A 19648-nucleotide genomic window follows, 5' to 3' on the forward strand; every position below is an offset into this window, starting at 1 on the left:
AATAGTCTAAAAAATTCTAGCCTGTTTTGGTCTGAGACAAAAGACGCATAATTCAGAACTCTTCTGAGATGTCTTTTAAACTAAACCTGAAACTTTAGCTGACATGGGAGAGTGTGGGCTCCATTGTTTTTAATTAATTTTAAAAGCATTATAAAAATATTAAGAATTAAAATAGTTTTAGAGAGACAGGGTGGGTAAGGAAATATCTTTTATTGGACCAGTGTCTGTTGGTGAGAGAGACAAGCTTTTGAGCTTACCCAGAGCCCTTCTTCAGGTCTGGGAAACATACTCAGGGTATGTCTACACTTAAAATGCTACAGTGGAACAAAGAGGGATTCCCCTGTCAGTATAGGTAATCCACCTCCCTGAGAGGCAGTAGCTAGGTTAATGGAAAAATTCTTCCATCTACCTAGCACTGTCTAAATGCGGACTTGGGTAGGTTTAACCATGACGCTCTAGGGTGTGGATTTTTCACATCCTTGACCGACATTGGTTTTACTATTTAATTTTCTACTATTGACCAGTCAACAAGTAGTGGAACAGATTGTTTATCACACATATTTCAAGAGACCATTCAAGGTGAAGTGGCTTGTTAATACCCCATTAGTCACAGGAAGGGAAGGAAGGGAGAGCGGGGAAAAAAAGGCAGTTAGTGTTGGGGATTGTTAATGGGTTATAGACTGTTATTATAAACCATAAATCCAGTGTCTGTTCAGTCCATGATTTTTAGTGTCTAGCAAAGTTACAAAGTTAAGCTCCCAGGCCCATCTTTTGAAAGTATTGTGCAGTTTTTCTTTGAGAATAAGGACTAAGAGGTCAGATAAAGGGTGATAGTTTTGTGAAAAATGTTCGCCCACAGGTGATAAGGGTGTTTTTGTCTATTATCATTTTCCTGTGTGAGTTTATTCAAGAGCGTAATGAGTGTGATTTCACACCATAGTGGGGTATGTCAGGCACTGGATGATGTGCACCACATGTTGTGATAGGTATGACCCATGGATCTTGAATGGTGTGTTATCGGTGTTGATCATTGTCGTAATGGAGAGATGTCTACAGGTTTTGCATCTATTGTTCTGGCAGGGTCTGAGTGTGTTTCCCAGACCTGAGGAACAGCATTATGTAAGCTCAAAAGCTTGTCTTTGTCACCAACAGAAGTTGGTCCAATAAAAGATATTACCTCACCGTATGTCTCTAATATACAACACGGTTACAACAACATTGCAGACAAAAATAGTTTTATTTAACATTTACCATTGTACCAAAATAATAACTCTCCAAAAGTAAAAATTGCAACAACAATAATACCAATCACCCACCTTATTAGTGTCTTTGTAAAACACCACAGGGCTGCAGATGTTGCTTGCAACTCTCAGGCATCAGGTATGAGGAAGCCAATATCTGACAGGACATGCACACACTGCCATTGTGTCATTTGTTGTTTCTAAAAAGGCAGGATTAAGGGGACAGTTGACCAGATTGTTTCCCCTTGCATCATCCCATTAAGGGGGATGGAGTTTCTCCTGGAAAAGGCAGTGGGGTCCATCCCCAAACCTGCAGATTATAGCCATGTGATCAGAGGCACTCTGCCTCTGCACCAGCTCTGGCCTCTAGCACTTGCCCCCTTCCACACACATGCTCAGTCTCTTATTGTAGCTGCCCCAAGAATTCCTGAGGGGGCTCCAAGGAAAAAATAATACAGCTCTGGAGGCTGGTTGGGGAAGGATGGTGCCACAGAGGTGGCTGCGCCCTTTACTGTATGAGAAGGGGAAGATCCATGATTAGAGGGGACCCTCTGAGCCTGGAATTTAAGGGAAGTGATCTTACCTTATTCTTTTTACAGTATATTTTTTCACTATAATGCTTGCACTTGTAGTCAGTACAACAGACGGTGCTGTCCCACGAGCCTTCCATAAAATCAGTGACTGAAAAAGGAGAAGCCCTTCTTGAACTTGTGCATGACGTTACTTTAGGGGACAAAATTCAGAAACTTCAGGCCAATTACCAGGAACTCTGCAAAGCGGCAAAGGTAAAAGAAATCAGCAAGGGGATTGTGGGATCCTTTTATGTCACTAACACACAATATGAGAAACTTTTTTTTTCCAGTTTAAAGGGTTGAGGTTTTTTCCTGTGGGTGACATTTTATCCCAATGCAGAGGGCTGGTAGAAGCCCCCTTTACAAGGTTATGTGGGGCTGGAGCACCCACAGGGAAAAATTAGTGGGTGCTCTGCAGCCACCGGCAGCCAAGCTCCGCCCCGCCCCGCCCTGCCCCACCTCCTCTCCAGAGTGAGCTGCGTTCCCGCTCCTCCGCCTACCTCCCAGCACTTGCCAAACAGCTGTAGCAAGCTCCGGGAGGAAGGGGGCAGGAGCGGGAATGTGGCATGCTCAGGGGAGGAGGCAGGGAAGAGGTGGGGCCAGGGCGGGGATTTGAGGAAGGAGTCAGAACAGGGACAGGCGGAGTTGGGGTGGGGACTTTGGGGAAGGGGTTGGAATGGGTTAGAAGAGTCAGGGCCAGGGGCAGAAGGGGGTCGAGCACCCACCGGCGCCAGTAGAACTCAGCGCCTATGAGTACCTATGTAAATATCACAAGGAGAGCTCAAATGAGTATTGAGGTACTAGGGGAGAAGTCTCCTTTTGAAACTTACAGCTTAAAGGAGAGTGCTTTAAAGATACCAGTGACCACTCTGAACTTGAAGACTGGGCCAACTCTATCAGGAATGAGCATATGACCTTAGAGAAGTGCCTCCACTTAGCAAAGGAATTCTCAGACAAGCACAAGGCACAGACCTGTGTCTAATAATCTCATTGCATAAAAGTAGTTTCCTGAGTAAATGACCCTTCAAAAGTAAAAATGTCCTTGAATCACATCACCTTCTATAGTGTTCCTGCCAGATCTCACAAGCTAGGCATGGCTGAGATCACAAAGGAAAATTTACTTAAGTAATTTTAATTAATTAGTTAATGTGTATATAATAATTTGAAAATATAATGCTGATATATATATATATAAAATAATTCCTAAAGCTCTTAACAGGTGATGCCTCGAACAGGACTAGGCTACAGTAAAACTGTGTAGTGTCCTTTTAATTGCTATTCCTTCTTCCCAGGGCGGAAGAAGAGAGAACCAAATTTGTGGATGTCGTTTTGTTTTGTTTTGTGTGAGTTATAATTTACAGGAACAAAATGTTGCTTCTCTGAATGATTTTTATTGTGTTAGGTGTATCTCCAATTATTATTATAACAAATCTATCTCCTAGAGCTGGAAGGGACCTTGAAGGGTAATTGAGTCCAGGCCCCTGCCTTCTCTAGCAGGACCAAGTACTGATTTTTGCCCTAGATCCTGAAGTGTCCCCCTCAAGGACTGAACTCACAACCCTGGGTTTAGCAGGCCAGTGCTCAAACCACTGAGCTATCCCTCCCCCAAGGCTGTTTGGCAAGCTGGGTGATTTCAACTCTAGCACATATATATAACTTTTAACAGAAAAAATTCACAGTAAAATATATTTTAAAAGGACATCATCAATTTAAAAGTAACATTCTTGTCTGTTATTTTGCTACTATAATTACAAGTAACGTGTGCGATTACTGTAAGTGACAAGGATTAACTACATTTCAAGTTGATATTCGCCCTTAAAAAAAAAAAGTCAATTTTCTTTATCATTAATATTTTTGTACTTTTTTTTTAATTGGGCCCAACCCATCCTGATGCAAGAAGTTCTTTTGATGTGTTCACTGTGATCGAGGCATATAAGCACTACTCCTATGAAATAAATAGTTTGCAGGATCAGTCTTAGTAACTTTTCAGGTTTCAAAGCAACTTTTGACATCCTTTCTCTTGAAAGTGTCTCTAAAATTGTATTTTGGTTGGTCCCACAGACACATGCTGAAAGCTTGGAGGTGAAAGTAAAAGAGCATGAAGATTATAACTGTGACTTACAAGAAGTGGAAAAGTGGTTGTTACAGATGTCCAGCAGGCTGGTCGCTCCTGACCTTATGGAGAGCAGCAGTGTAGAAATAATAACTCAGCAACTAGCCAACCACAAGGTAGGTCTTTGTACTTGAACACATGTAATTTACTCAGTAAAAATAAAAAAGTATTACTCCAGCAATTCCCCATCTCAGTTCTGGAGCTGTAACTTTTTTATCATCCTTTTCTGTACTTACTTGAATATCTGTAACATTGACTGGGTTAACAAGAATAACTTGATGCACTCACTGTCTACATCCAGATCAGTGTGTTTCTGATTCATGTCACCTTCAGTGAGCATCAGTGACAACATGTGAAGGTTATGTATATATGTCTGAATTTTGTATTAGAGTTTCTCTATTTCATGCTGAGAAGAAATAGACCGCAAGAGGCAGAGGAGGGCCCTCCTACCGGGACACTACTGATTCCTGATTCTTGGGAGGACAAAAACCTCCTAGTTTTTAGAAGAGTTTGTATTATAATTCTCTTGTTGTTAGGTTGTAAAATACCCTCAAATACTCTCATTGAAGGCATAATTATTGCTAGCAACCAACAGCTGTGGTTAGTACACACTGAAGTTAAAGAAAGTCAAAATCCTTACCTCAAAATGCCTTCAAACTATGGGCCAGATAGTGATGTCCTAACTTACTTTTTGATTAGCATGTTACTCCTTAAGTCGTTTCATTGTGTGAAATCCTGGTTCCCTTGAAGTCAATGGCATAATTACTGTCTACGTCCATGGGGCCATAATTTCATCCATTGTTCTTAATGGGGCCATTTTGGATCAGTTACTGTCAATGTCAAAATTTGATCCTAATATTAGATTTGATATGAAAAAGAGATGATAAGCAGCAACAGGGAGGGACTGTTGACAAGGAAAGATGAAAGTTCCTCAATTTAGGACAAAGCACATCATGTTGGCTCATTTAAGATGTTTGTAATATGTCTAGAGGATACCTATGTATGTGAAATTGCTGGATTCTGTTGATTGTGACAAACTAGGATCTCTTGGGTGACAAAGGCTTTAAGACAGATTGTACAGTCCAATAGCTTGAACATAACAGTTTTCTCATGAAATCTAATGACAAATACATTTAAGAAAAATATTCAAGCATATAATGTGTTGCTTTAAGAAGTCATCACTCAGATGCAGTTTGACTATCAAAGTATTTTTGTGTTTTTTTTTTAAAATCTTTTTTAGGCAATGATGGAAGAGATTGCAGGATTTGAAGACCATTTGAACAGCCTTAAAAATAAAGGTGACTATTTGATCAATCAATGTGCAGAACATCTTCAAGCAAAATTTAAGCAAAACATACAAACCCATCTGCAGGGGACAAGGGACAGTTATTCAGCCATATGTAGTACAGCTCAGAGAGTAAGTCTTTTTTCAACAATGTATATGGGATATAACTATAAACATGCTGGTTATGTACAATATTGTAATTCTGTGCAGGATGGGAATAATGTATTAGAATTTCTGTAATAATTTGATGTTTCATGAAATTGTGTAAAAGCTGACTCTATAGGTTACTAACTGTGCCACCATTCCTTATGCTAGAGATAAATTGATTAAAGTGGCCATTTTTTGCCATAATTTATACTCCACGTAACCCCAGATTGACTTAAAATCCCTATTTACAGGGATATACAAATGTATTATTAATATAAAATCAGGGAAACATGGTCTCCATCCAGGAAGGGACTGAGTTTTTAAATCAAATTTTAGAAAGAGTTTGACTATATTTATTATTAAAGCATAAAGGTTAAGTTTGGCTAAATAAATAAAATCCACGTGTGGAGCTCCATGCTGTATATAATAAAAGGTGTTAAAAATCAGCTGAGGTCAAAGTTCTATTGAAGCTTATTTGTTTTGAGCAAGCTTAGGTTTAGATTGATTCATATACGCCCAGATTCTGCAAACACTTGCCCACTCGCTTCACTTAATGCAGTATGAGTTATCCCACTGAAGTCAATGGAATTGTTCAGTGTGTAAAGTGAAACATGTTGGTAATTCTTCACGGGATTGGGGCAGTAGTGAAGTCTGTTTCAACTCTTTAGAGTGAAATTCACCCCTCTGAAGAAAACCTTGTGTGGGGTCCCCTTCATTGGGGTGAACTTCATACTTAGTGCCAGCATTTTGTGAACATCAACTAGCAACTGATGATGTGCTAAGAAATTCTGTCTTCCCTGGCACAATAGAAGAGTCTTAGCTAGGCCTTCCTGTTGATCCAGTTAGCAGAAAGGGCCATTTTCTTTAAAAAGGGGTGTGTGTATGCAGAAAAGACCTAAAATGAAAAGTAATGAATAAAGATACAAAAACAACCTAATAATCACTTCATTCCATATCTGTTTTTTTCCTCCTAAAATCTCTGGGCTACACAGTGTCTGTTTCCTCCTCAAGTGTCCAAGGCATGGTGAGAGCATCAGGAGCTTTCCTCCCCCTTACACCCCTGACTTCATGGGGTGAGACACCACTGCAGGGTTTGCTCTCACAAGACTCCACAGTGTTAGGGCTGCCAGTCCCCACAGGCAGTAGACCCATGGTCCTGCCTCTCTGTACGTGCCAGCAGATCTGACCAATCATAAAAGGGATTGTGCATTACACTCCATACGTAGATTTAACTAACTATGGCCTGGTGGGTTGCTCCAGAAAGCATAATGCCCCCCTCACTCCCAGACCTCTTCACTGTTCCCAACCACATAGATGGAGTTGTATTTACAAGGCATAACCAAGCCTTTATTTGAAACTGTCTCTGTTAAAAGTCCAGAGCTTAATTTTTCAACACATAGTTAAGCATCATTGAACAAATTGACACTAGCCAAATGATTTCCCATTAAGAAAAATGAATATTAACATGGCAGATAAGCAACAGTTATCGCCATCTAGAGTTATTAACCTAAACTCCCTGAAAAGTGTGAAATTGCCTCATCCTATTCAATTAAGATATATTACATTGAAAAAAATATAAATATTTCTAGAATGTGATGTAGCTGAAGTACAGAAACAGGATATTATGGATATTGTACTAGACTGATTTAGTGTTGTTGTTGTTTTTTAAAAGCATCTGAAGTTTGAACAAGATTAATTAATTAATTAATTAATTTAACAAGGGAACTTCTAGTGCATGCCAGCAAGTTCCACCATGGGCCAGTTAGTGCACCATGGTTCAGACTAAGGTACCATGTAGACAAGCCCTTAGCCTCTTTTGCAAATTTTACCTAATGTCTGAAAAATACAGCTTGGTTGGAGTTTATTGAGAGACCTGTATTTTATATTATCTTCCATTTTTTAATCAGTGTCAGAAGTGTCAATTACCTTACTGTTCTTTTTATTCTAGGTGTACCAGAGTTTGGAACATGAACTCCAGAAGCATGTTAACCATCAGGATACTCTACAACAGTGTCAGGCTTGGCTCTCTACGGTTCAGCTAGAGTTAAAACCAAGCATGTGGCCACCTTTCAGTCTGGCAGATGCAGTTAAGCAGGTAAAAGTTGTGCACGTGAGCGACATTTTGAGCAAACTGGGTTTATACACTCAGTTATGCTTTTTGGTGTGAATCCAAGTGCTTAATATAGCAGAAAACTGCCTCTCTGGCTCTTCACTCATGGAAACTTCAGAGCCTCACTGGCTACTCACAGTTCCAAATGTTAAGTGTTCATGCACTAGGGGCAGCATAATACAGTTTTAGGCACCATGCACCTACTCCATCCCAGGACTGAGACTCTTGCTAGCCCAGCATCATAAATGAAAATAAGATAGTTAACATAAAGTTGAGCAACTCAGTAAACTTGCTCAGAGATTTCATTGAAGAGCTTAACACTGAGGTTCCCTGTCTGCCTAGCCATCCATCTGTCTATTTATGTTCTTGTACCAGCCCCATTACAATGGTGTCATTGGCACACAGTGGTGTCATGGGAAACATTTAAAAAGGTGTCAGCCTGAGGTTATTGGGTTGTCCCTGGTTGATAGCTTTCTTTTGGAGTTCTGCCAGGGAAAGGAAGCAAGGAGATATGTAGGCTCCCCAGAACCTCGCACAGAAGTATGGGACTTGAAAAAAAGCATCTCATCCACACTCTCCAATGGAAACCAAACAGTAGAGGGTGGCAGACACTCTCCTTTTCACGGCACGTCAGCACTTGGAAGTTGGTAGAGAAGATCCATCCCCAGGTGCTTCCAGGATTTTTTTATTTTATTTTGAAGTGCACAAAGCTAAGTTCAAAGCTGATCAATTCCTCTGCCCACAGCTACACAGGGGAGTTCTCCCAGATCCTAGACAAACAAAAATAATGCTGGCTGTTGGATAGGAATACTCACTGTCCCAACCATCAGGACTAGGAGACCTTGGTAGCAGTGGTGATAATGATGATATAAATGACAAGACAGGTAGATAGTGGAGTGCGGAAACTGGGGAGCTCGCATATGAATTTCCGCATCTCCAGACAGCTACGTGCTTTGCAGCCATCACACTGGCATTGTGGCGGGGTGGCCTCCATAGTCATCCAGCCATTCTCTATGGTGGGGCCAGGTATGGGAGACGGCTTTTCTATAAGATACCTATATCTATAAGATATCAGCCACACGTGACTTTAGTAGGTAAGTTTTTAATTCTGTGCTCTGTCAACCTGAAATGAAGTATCTCTGGTCTTCTACAGCTTGTATATCCCATAGGGCCCGATCCATCTGACAATGTCCTTATCTGAGATCTGATTTCAGATGCACCCATGCAGAATCACTATGTCATACAAAATTGCCTTAAGGAATTTTCCGTGTCCCTTTCTGTGGATTTTGACCTCTGCTGGTTGTTTTTTTTTCCCCCATACACAAAGGAAGTATGAAGTAAGGTGTTGTCATAAGACTCTGATATCTTAATTTGGAGTAATTTGGAGTTGTTGTTGTTGTTGTTTCATTATTACGCGGTTGTTTTTAATACTTAACTATTTTGCATAAATTTTGTGCCCTGTATTAAAATCGAACTGACTTGAAGCTGCGCATTCAGAAATTTAGGGTCATATCACCTACATCTGTTAGTGGAGAGGACTCATGCCACAGATTATGGCTGGGTAGGATAGGGAAGGAGGAAATACCATCCCTGTAGCATTGTTTTTCCCTTCCCTTGAGCCTCTTTGAAAGAGTTCTTCAGGGACGGTTTTTCACTCTGTGGTGGGGCCAGTTATGGGAGACAGCTTTTTCTATAGGATACAGTTTCCTTACCAGCCACACATGACTTAGTAGGTAAGTTAGTGCTGTGCTTGTCAACATTAATGTAACCCTTTCCTGTGTGACGGGGAACCTCCTTCAAGGGGCATCCCATGGACAGTAGCTGGAGGGGAAAGCCCGCAACCCTGTCAGAGTTGTGCTGCCATGGAGGCAAAGGAGGATTGGGAGGGCTCTGAAGGGAATATGGAGAAATCAGCCCTCTGCACAGATTACCTTGAATCCCCCCAGAATCTATTCAGATCTTGGAGAATTCATAGGTCTAGACAGCCACCTCTCTCAGTTCAACAGTGGGGCAAATCCTGTTTCCTTTTCTACTGAGGAAATGATCTAGATGAAACTCTGCATGTTTAAACATGCAGAGCATCCAGTTCTTTGTAAGGGAATAATCTGTATAGGGGGGAGCATGTCCTTCAGTGCTTTGATCTAAAAAATAAACAAGATATAGTCGTCATTCTTTAGCATTGTGAGCAATATATTTCCCATAAGCTTATTCGTAAATAGTCCAGGTAATTTGTGGTTAAGACAAAATAGCCTTCTCTGAAGTGCTGGTCTCTTACATTTACTATCCATCTAAAAATGATGACAAATGAAAGTTTTAATGCAATGTGATGACTTCCAGAATATATGTGAGGATTGTCTTCCTTCAGGTTAAACATTTCCGAGCTCTGCAGGAACAGGCAAACACATACTTGGATCTCTTGTGCTCTATGTGCGATTTGTCAGACACCAGAGTGAAGAATACAGCAACAGACATTCAGCAAACAAAGCAAACGGTAGGAGATAAACCACAGCAGCCAACCTCTAATCCTCCTTAGAGTTTTAATTGTCTTGATCTATCCGCTTATACAAGGTTCATATTAGGTAAAGAAACATCTTCTGTACTTGCATCTTAACTTTCTCACCTGAGGAAATTTTACTTCTTTTAAAATTATACTTTCATGCTGCCATCCTGCTATCCAACACAAGCATCTTAGAGTAAGGTTGCTGGAGTGGGGATATTCAGGAACAGTGCTTCAGGGCAGCAGTATATAGTGTATATTATGGCTGTGTGAGAAAGAAGAACTGGGCCAATGTATTACTGTTTTTTCAGTTGCACAAACATGACTTTGGCTATTTTCTAATTCATAAGTTTATATTTTCTTACACACTAAGCAACACTAGGCTGATTTTCCTGTTTATCACTAAAAGTGGTATACCATAAAATCTTCTACAATGGTACTTTTAATTTTTAAATAAAATATACTTTTACATGTGCATGTGTAGAAATATACTATTATATCAGAGATTTAACTTAAAAATATATACACCTAAGCTATCCACGAAGAAACATCAGTTACATTCTTCCATAAAAACATCTCACTGCAGAATATGCTTTACCAGGAGAAACCACATTCTGATAAAATTTAAAATTCACTCCATTGAGTGTAACAGTCTAATCCATACAGTAACCATATTCCATATTAGAGAAGCAAGTTAAAATCCATATCCAAGCAACCCATAAACTACAGTCTGCGGATATATACAGAATAGATAAAAGGTTCTTCTAGTCTTAGCAATAGGAATGGCTTGTTAAATAACAAGCAGGAGAAAAAAACATAAGTAGGATAGCACCAAGACATTTTAAGCCTTTTGAGAACCTAAGTCTTAAAGGCATCTCACTGTTGCATTTGAAGCAAGTGACACTCTGTTAATATGGGTTTAACGTGACTGATGGACTCAGATTTGGTAAGCATTCTCCTTGCTGAATTCTTGGAATTCTCCTAAAAGACACACATGCAAAAGAACTGTGTTAGGCAAATTAGAATGAAACACATAAATTGAATTAAGTTTTCACTAAGTCAGTGATTCATGAAGTGCAAGCAAGAGAGTAAAGAGACTTTAATTGTATAGTTGATTTGAGCTTTTAAAGGAATCGTTGAGCCCTGAATTATGTCTAAATAATTGTTAGTTTCTTTTTCTTTTTAAGCCTCTTTCACAATTGAATCAAAATGAATTTCTTTGTTAGCTTTCCTAGTAATTTCTTGTGGCTTTCCAAGGTTAAGGCTTTTTTTGGACAGTAATGCCTTCTGCAAGCTCCACTTAGTCCCCTCAAGAATCTACTCCTCAAATCTGTCCTTTGCACAGTTCTACTGTACATGTCACACAGCACATGAATAATTACATTAAAACATCCCCATCACTATTAATTTTTTTTTTTTAAGATCGAGCAGCAGATAATGCACTCACAGTACCTGGCTCAGGGTTGGGAAGAGATCAAACAAATGAAGGCTGAGCTTTGGATATATTTCCAGGATGCAGACTACCAACTACAGAATATGAAGAGGAGATGGGCAGAACTGGAACTAAACGTTGCCCAGAACATGGTTTTGCAGGCTAAGGTAAGGAGTCGTGTTCTAAAAGCGAAGAAAGGAGGAAATGTATCCAACAGTTCATTTGATTATAGAACTTGCTGTATGCCCTGCGGTGGGTGCATTAATTCTGTAACAACCATGCAAGCAAGGATTAGAGGGGACTGTGTTTATTATTTTGGTGCTACGGAGAGCTAAAGCAAAAAGGGAAGTACTTTAATACTTCCCTATGGTTTTAGAGCAGTCAGTCAAATCTTTACTGTGCTAGGTTTCCTTTGTTTTCAGGAGGCTAATTGCCTATTGCATTTGGTCTGAAGTTAAAATCTGTGACATACTATGAAAACTAACTAAATAACATAACTATTTCTAAAGCAGTCTAAACTATTGTCTGATATAATTTGACTAGGGCTGTCGATTAATTGCAGTTAACTCACATGATTAAAAAAAATTAATTGCGATAAAAAAATTAATCGCTATTAATTACAGTTTTAATCGCACTGTTAAACAATAGAATACCAATTGAAATGTATTAAATATTTTAGATCTTTTTTCTACATTTTCAAACATTTTATTTCAATTTACAACGCAAAATACAAAGTATACAGTGCTCACTTTATATTATTATTTTTATTACAAATATTTGCACTGTAAAAATGATAAACAAAAGAAATAGTAGTTTTCAGTTCAGCTCATATAAATACTGTAGTGCAATCTCTATTGTGAAAGTGCAACTTACAAATGCAGAATTTTTTGTTGCATAACTGCTCTCAAAAACAAAACAATGTAAAACTTTAGCACCTACAAGTCCACTCAGTCCTACTTCTTGTTCAGCCAATCGCTCAGATAAACACGTTTGTTTACATTTACGAGAGATAATGCTGCCTGCTTCTTGTTTATAATGTTGCCAGAAAGTGAGAGCAGGTGTTTTCATGGCGCTGTTGTAGCTGCCTTTGCAAGGTATTTATGTGCCAGATGCGCAAAACATTCCTGTGCGCTTTCATGCTTTGGCCACCATTCTAGAGGACATGCTTCCATGCCGATGATGCTCGTTTAAAAAAAAATGCATTAATTACATTTGTGACTGAACTCCTTGGGGAAAAAATTGACTGTCTCCTGCTCTCTTTTATCTGCATTCTGCCATATATTTCATGTTATAGTAGTCTCAGATGATGACCCAGGACATATTGTTCGATTTAAGAACATTTTCACTGCAGATATGACAAAACGCAAAGAGGATACCAATGTGAGATTTCTAAAGATAGCTATCGCACTTGACCCATGGTTTAAGAATCTGAAGTACCTTCTAAAATCTGAGAGGGATGAGGTATGGAGCATGCTTTAAGAAGTCTTAAAAGCACAACACTCTGATGTGGAAACTGCAGAACCTAAACCACTGAAAAAGAAAATCAACCTTCTGCTGGTGGCATCTAACTCAGATGATGAAAATGAACATGTGTTGGTCCACACTGCTTTGGACTGTTATCAAGCAGAACCTGTCATCAGCATGGATGTGTGTCTCCTGGAATGGTGGTTGAAGCCATGAGGGACATATGAATCTTTAGTGCGTTTGCCATGTAAATATCTTGTGACACTGGCTACAACAGTGCCATGCAAATGCCTGTTCTCACTTTCAGGTAACATTGTAAACAAGAAGCAGGCAGCATTAACTCTTACAAATGTAAACAAACTTGTTTGTCTGAGCGATTGCCTAAACAAGAAGTAGGGCTGAGTGGACTTGTAGGCTCTAAAGTTTTACATTGTTTTGTTTTTGAGTGCAGTTATGTAACAAAAACATTCTACATTTCTAAGTTGCACTTTCAGGACAGAGATTGCACTACAGTACTTGTATGAGGTGAATTGAAAATACAATTTCTTTATCATTTATACAGTGCAAATATTAATAAACAAAGTGAGTGATGTACACTTTGTATTCTGTGTTGTAATTGAAATAGATTTATTTGAAAACATAGAAAAAACATCCAAAAATATTTAATACACTTAAATTGGTATTCTATTGTTTAACAGTGCGATTAATTGCAATTAATTTTTTTAATCATGATTATTATTTTTGTACTTAATCACGTGAGTTAACTGCGATTTATAGGCAGCCCTAAAAAAAAATGTGTGAGATATATAGATATATATAGTACTGGCAGAATTGACTCTAATAAAAGCTAGACTGTTCTGCTTTGTGGGAGAGGTGGGGTTAGCTGTGTGCCCAGGAGAAGTCCAGGGAAGGGACTATAACTCCAGTCACAATCCCTCTCCTTGTCCATCCTTGCTCCCATGAAGGATGTAATTTGCTACTAGCCTCTTCCCAATTGCAGGTTTGTGGAGATTGCTCTTATACCCTTCCCCCAGCCGGTGCTTGGAGCGGCAAGCCAGGGTCAGGAAAGGATCTTATTCCCCCTTGTATGCCTGCACAGCTGCATAAAGCTGTGCCACAGCCTAGCTCTAAGCACAATGTTTTCAGAGTTTTCATTCAAACCTCAGATTATATTTATAATGGAACATCTCCATTTCATTTTTGTTTTGTGTCTCTAACAGGAATTCAGTCAGAAGCTGCATTCTAAAGAGGCAGCTCTTAACGCTGTGACTGAAAAGGTGAATAAACTAACACAAGGACAGGAGTCTCCTGAGCATAAGGAAATAGGTCACTTCAGCAACCAGTGGCTGGACCTCTGCCTTCAGGCAAACAATTTGCTCATACAACGGGAGGATGATCTTCAGAGGACGAGGGATTACCATGATCGCATGAATGTAGTAGAAATCTTCTTGCAAAAGTTTACAAAGGAATGGGACAACCTGGCCAGGTAGAGAGGCCTGACTCACACAAAGCTGACACATCCCACACTTGTTAAGAAACCTTCTTACTAGGGTTACCAACTTTCTGATTTCTGAAAACCGGACACTACAGCAGAAGTGGGGTCCCCTCCCCACCTCTTCCCCTGAGGCCCCGCCCCTGTCACTCACTGCTCTCCCCCTTTCTTCTCGCTCAATCCTGACCCCCTCTCTCCCCTCCAACGAGCTGGGATCCCTCTGCTCTGAGGCTAGGACGGGAGCCTGCCTGCCCATGAGATGCAGGTAGGAGGCAGCCCCAGCTGAGCAGGGGCTGGCGTGGGTTGATGATCCAGCACATCCTCTCTTGTCCCCCTCACCTTCCCCCCTGTGGTAACTGGAATTTTAGTGTCTGGTCAGTACGTGACCGGACTCTGTACAGGTCCCCTTTCAACCGGACTTTTCAGTAAAAAAACAGACAACTGGCAACCCTGTTTGTTACAGTGTCTTAAGAGGCAACATCCACTAAAATCCTTTTTCTATACCTTGCTTAATAAAAACTCCTAATTGCAGAATTTGTTATTTTGAGGTGGAAGGAGGTTGAAGTACACAATGCTTGTATTTTTTAAATAGGCGAGATCCTCAGCTCTTGTCCTCAAGGGGTGTACACTAACTAACTCCAGCTGAGGATTTGGGCCTATACTTGTGCTACCTTTTCCCCTTTAGAAGCCCTTTAATATTCACAGGGGTTGTCAGATCTTGCATAATTATGCATGCATAATTCTGTAATCATAAATGAATACATGACCAAATTAATCAGGAATGCACTTCCAAAAGGCATGCTTTGATATTAGTAGCACATATCTAAACTATTCCATTGTATTTTATATAATGGTTAGTTTTAATGGTCAGATTATTGAAAGCTTAATTTCTCCTGCATCACTGAGATAATATTTTGGGCACTGCCAAAGACCGTATATTTTAAAAGAGTAACAGTCAATTCTGCTCCCATTGAAGTCAATTGGTAAAACTCCCTTTGAGTTGACTGGATTGGATCCTAACCAAAGGTATATTTTGTTGTTGTAATATTTTCTTTAGTGCAATATTTGATTTGTTATTTACATATACAGTGTTACATGTGTGAACTGCCATACTTACATTGCTAATTTGAATGTTTTACCAAGTGACAGACACCTTGTGGAGGAGGGGGAGGAATAGTAGAAATATTAAACCTGTAGTTAATGATTGAGATAGCTATCTTCAAAAGAGCTAAGGGATTTAGGCACCCAGATCCCAATGAACTTCAATATGATGTGGGCACCTAACTGTCTTTAGCGCCTTTGAAAACCGTACCCTGAGATATCATCTGGCGTTTCATTTTTGTACCCTGCATTTTGTCAACAGATCAGATGCTGAAAGTACGACTGTACACCTTGAGGCTCTGAAAAACTTAGCATTGGCTCTGCAGGAGAGGAGATTTGCCCTTGAAGACCTGAAAGACCAGAAACAGAAAATGATGGAACATCTGAATCTAGATGACAAAGAATTAGTGAAAGAGCAGACTGGTCATTTTGAACAACGCTGGTCTCAGCTGGAGGATCTAGTCAAGAAGAAAATCCAGGTTTCTGTTACAACCTTAGAGGAACTGAGTTTGGTCCATTCTAAGTTTCAGGAACTGATGGAGTGGGCAGAAGAGCAGCAGCCTAGCATCTCTGAGGCTGTTAAACAAAGCCCTCCTCCAGACCTGGCTCAGAGCCTTCTCATGGATCATCTCACCATTTGCAGTGAACTGGAAGCCAAACAGGTTGTTCTCAAAGCACTCATAAAGGATGCTGACAGGGTGATGACTAACCTTGGCCTTAATGAAAGGCAGATCCTCCAGAAGTCCCTTTCAGATGCACAGAATCACATGGATTGTCTTAGTGATCTGGTTGGCCAGAGGAGAAAATACCTGAATAAGTCATTATCTGAAAAGACTCAGTTCCTTATGGCAGCTTTTCAAGCTACAAACCAAATTCAGCAACATGAGAAAAAGATAATGTTCCATGAACATATCTGTCTGTTGCCAGAAGATGTGAGCAAACAGATCAGGACTTGTAAGAGTGCCCAAGCTAGCCTGAAGGCCTATCAGAGTGAAATAACTGGGCTGTGGGCTCAGGGAAGGGATTTAATGAAAGAAACAACAGAACAAGAAAAGAATGAGGTGTTAAACAAACTCCAGGAATTACAGAATGTGTATGACACTGTTTTACAAAAGTGTAGCCAGCGACTGGTAGAACTGGAGAAAAATATGGTTTCAAGGAAATATTTCAAGGAAGATTTGGATAAAGCTTCTCATTGGATAAAACAAGCTGATATTGTCACATTTCCAGAAATAAATTTAATGAATAGTAACTCTGAATTATACTCACAGCTGGCAAAGTATCAGCAGATTCTTGAGCAGTCTCCTGAATATGAAAATCTTTTACTTACACTGGAAAAGGATGGTCAGGAGATCTTGCCATCGCTTAATGAAGTGGATCATTCTTACCTGGAAGAAAAACTGAATGCCCTGCCACAGCAATTTAATATTGTCATTGCCTTAGCCAAAGATAAGTTCTATAAGGTTCAGGAAGCAATTCATGCTCGCAAAGAATACGCTTCATTGATTGAGTTGACAACTAAGGCTCTAACTGAACTGGAAGATCAGTTTTTAAGCATGAACAAAGCTCCTGCGGCTCTTTTATCCAAAGAGAGTGTGTCACTCCAGCAGGATTACAAAGCTCTCTTAGGTGAATTGGTTAACCTTGGTGCAGCAGTGGATGAATTGAACCAGAAGAAGGAGGCTTTTCGAAGCACTGGCCAACCATGGAAACCTGAAGAGATGTTAAAACTCACCACCCTGTATCACAAGCTGAAAAGGCAAATAGAACAGAGAGTTAATCTTTTGGAGGACACTATAGAGGCCTACAAGGAACACGAGGAAATGTGCCTGCAGCTTGAGACACAATTAGAGGCAGTGAAGAGAGATCAGATGAAAGTGAATGAAGAAACACTCCCAGCAGAGGAGAAGCTGAAAAGCTACCATTCTCTGGCTGGCAGCCTGCAAGAGACAGGGATTCTTTTGAAGCGAGTTACTGAACATCTGGAAGCACTTTATCCTCAGCTTGACCCATCCATCTATGAGATGGCAAATCTTCAGGTACAGTCTTGGCAAGAGAAAATGAAGTTGTTGCATGCTGCCATTGATGACACAGTGATGGAGTGTGAAAACAGGCTGGTGCAAAGCATAGACTTCCAGACTGAGATCTGCCGTTCACTTGACTGGCTGAGATGGGTGAAAGCAGAACTTAATGGAACGTTAAGCTTGGACCCAAAACTGCAAAACATTCAGGAAGAGATCCGAAAGGTTCAGATTCATCAGGAAGAAGTGCAGTCAAGCCTGAGAATAATGAATGCGCTGAACCGTAAAGAAAAGGAGAAGTACGTGAAGGCTAAAGAACTGATACCTGCTGACTTGGAGAACAGCCTCGCTGAGCTATCGGAACTAGATGGTGAAGTTCAAGAAGCCATTCATATGAGGCAGGTTAGTGCATCATTTAGTCTGTATTTTATTTATTTATTTATTTGCTTCTTGCTGAAAACAATCATTATAAGGTTGCCTTGGCTTATTGTCTGTGATCATGATGAACAGATTGGCTTTGCTAATCATATTGTCTTTTCTGAGGTCTTAGGCACAGTTCATAGCCCAGTCCTATGAAGCGGTATAGGGACAGAAAAGAAGTAAGACCCACCCCAGCTCACACACATACTCCTTGTGGCCTCCTCAGAGCTTGAGTCTCGGTAGTGGGCAGAGAGAGAACGTTGTCCACAGCTGCTGTTCCCCCAATGAGCAAGAGGATGGAAAGGGGTGGGGAGTGGGTGGAGCTGTCACACCTTGTTTGTGATTTTTTTTGTTGCTGTTGTAGATAGTTGCCTCTGTAACTGTGTGCAGTATTTTCACTGTTGTTCCAGGCTGTTTTGACTAAACTCTATAGCCTATGCCAAAGGTACTACCAAGTGATACAAACAGCTGGTGACTGGCTTGAGGATGCCCAGCAATTGCTACATTTGGCAAGGAATGGTCTGGATGTGGAGAGCTCTGAGGAGAACCTGAGGAATCACACTGAATTTTTCAGCACAGAAAACCAATTCCTTGGTCATCTGAAGGAGCTGCAAGCCCTGGTGTCTGAGATGGAACCATTTATCCAGGCCACAGCAAGAGAGGAGCTGTTACAGAATGTAGCTGTTTTAGAAGAAAAGGGCAAGGAAACCAAGCAAGAATTTGAAACCCAGCAGGATCAACTGCAGAAGTACCTTTTTATTCACTTTTTAAATTTAACATGTTTTGTTGATGAGAGAAAGGGGGACACTTCAGAAACTTCACTGGAGTTTGTTAAAGAGTGTATTCTATTGAATAGAGCAGTAGCTTGTGATTCAGAACTCCTAGATTCTGTTTCCTCCTGTGCTGCTGACTTGCTGTCTGACCATTAGGAAGTTCTCTAAGTTTCAATTTATTTATTTTTAAATTAGTATAGTGGTACCCATCAATGTTATTTACAGGGCTTCATGATTTTGTGAGATTTATGATTGTAGGAAATGTTGAGTTTCTCTCATGAAAGGTATTAGACTCAGAGACTTTAAGACGAGAAAGGTCCATCATGATCATCCAGTCTGACCTCCTGCACATTGCAGGCCACAGAATCTCGTTCACCCACTCTTGAAAAAGGCTCATAACCTCTGGCTGAGTTACTGAAGTCCTCAAATCATGGTTTAAAGACTTCAAGTTACACAGAATTCACCATTTACACTAGTTTAAACCCGCAAGGGACCTCTGTCCCATGCTGCAGAAGAAGGCAAAGGGAAAAAAAAGGCAAAAAACCCAGGGTTTCTGTCAACCTGACATGGGGGAAAATTCCTTCCTGACCCCAAATTTGATGATCAGTTAAACCCTGAGCATGTGGGCAAGACATGGATACCTGGGAAAGAATTATCAGTAATAACTCAGAGCCCTCCCCATCTAGCATCCCATGTCCAGCCATTGGAGATATTTGCTAATAGCAAAGTATGTGAAATGTAGACCCTGGTGTTACAATGTTTGATTCTAAATGATTTTGTGTTATATTAAATCTTTCTTGCTGGTGTTTCATTTTCCAAGGCATACGTCTCAGTGGCAGGAGTACCAAACAGCAAGGCAGCAGGTTATTGAATTGATGAATGAGGCTGAGGAGAAATTATCTGAATTCTCTGTAGCCAAGGCTCCTTCTGGTCATGAAGCAGAACAGAAATTGTTAGCACATAAGGTAAGGTTACTGAAA

At 40.2% G+C, this 19648-nt stretch overlaps 1 protein-coding gene across 5 annotated transcripts in view; it reads left to right on the forward strand.

The window, feature by feature from the left end:
* Positions 1–19648, forward strand: part of SYNE1 (spectrin repeat containing nuclear envelope protein 1) — a 472714-nt gene that overhangs the window by 271984 nt on the left and 181082 nt on the right. For all 5 annotated transcript variants that reach the window (XM_039529938.1, XM_039529933.1, XM_039529934.1 and 2 more), the window contains 10 exons: positions 1874–2026; positions 3875–4042; positions 5167–5343; positions 7307–7453; positions 9834–9959; positions 11388–11564; positions 14082–14347; positions 15717–17877; positions 18306–18643; positions 19489–19633. In XM_039529938.1, the coding sequence (XP_039385872.1) occupies positions 1874–2026; positions 3875–4042; positions 5167–5343; positions 7307–7453; positions 9834–9959; positions 11388–11564; positions 14082–14347; positions 15717–17877; positions 18306–18643; positions 19489–19633 (3858 nt within the window). The remainder of the gene's footprint in view (positions 1–1873; positions 2027–3874; positions 4043–5166; positions 5344–7306; positions 7454–9833; positions 9960–11387; positions 11565–14081; positions 14348–15716; positions 17878–18305; positions 18644–19488; positions 19634–19648) is intronic.

Source organism: Mauremys reevesii, linkage group 3 (genome assembly GCF_016161935.1).
Source record: "Mauremys reevesii isolate NIE-2019 linkage group 3, ASM1616193v1, whole genome shotgun sequence".
NCBI classification, from domain to species: domain Eukaryota; kingdom Metazoa; phylum Chordata; order Testudines; family Geoemydidae; genus Mauremys; species Mauremys reevesii.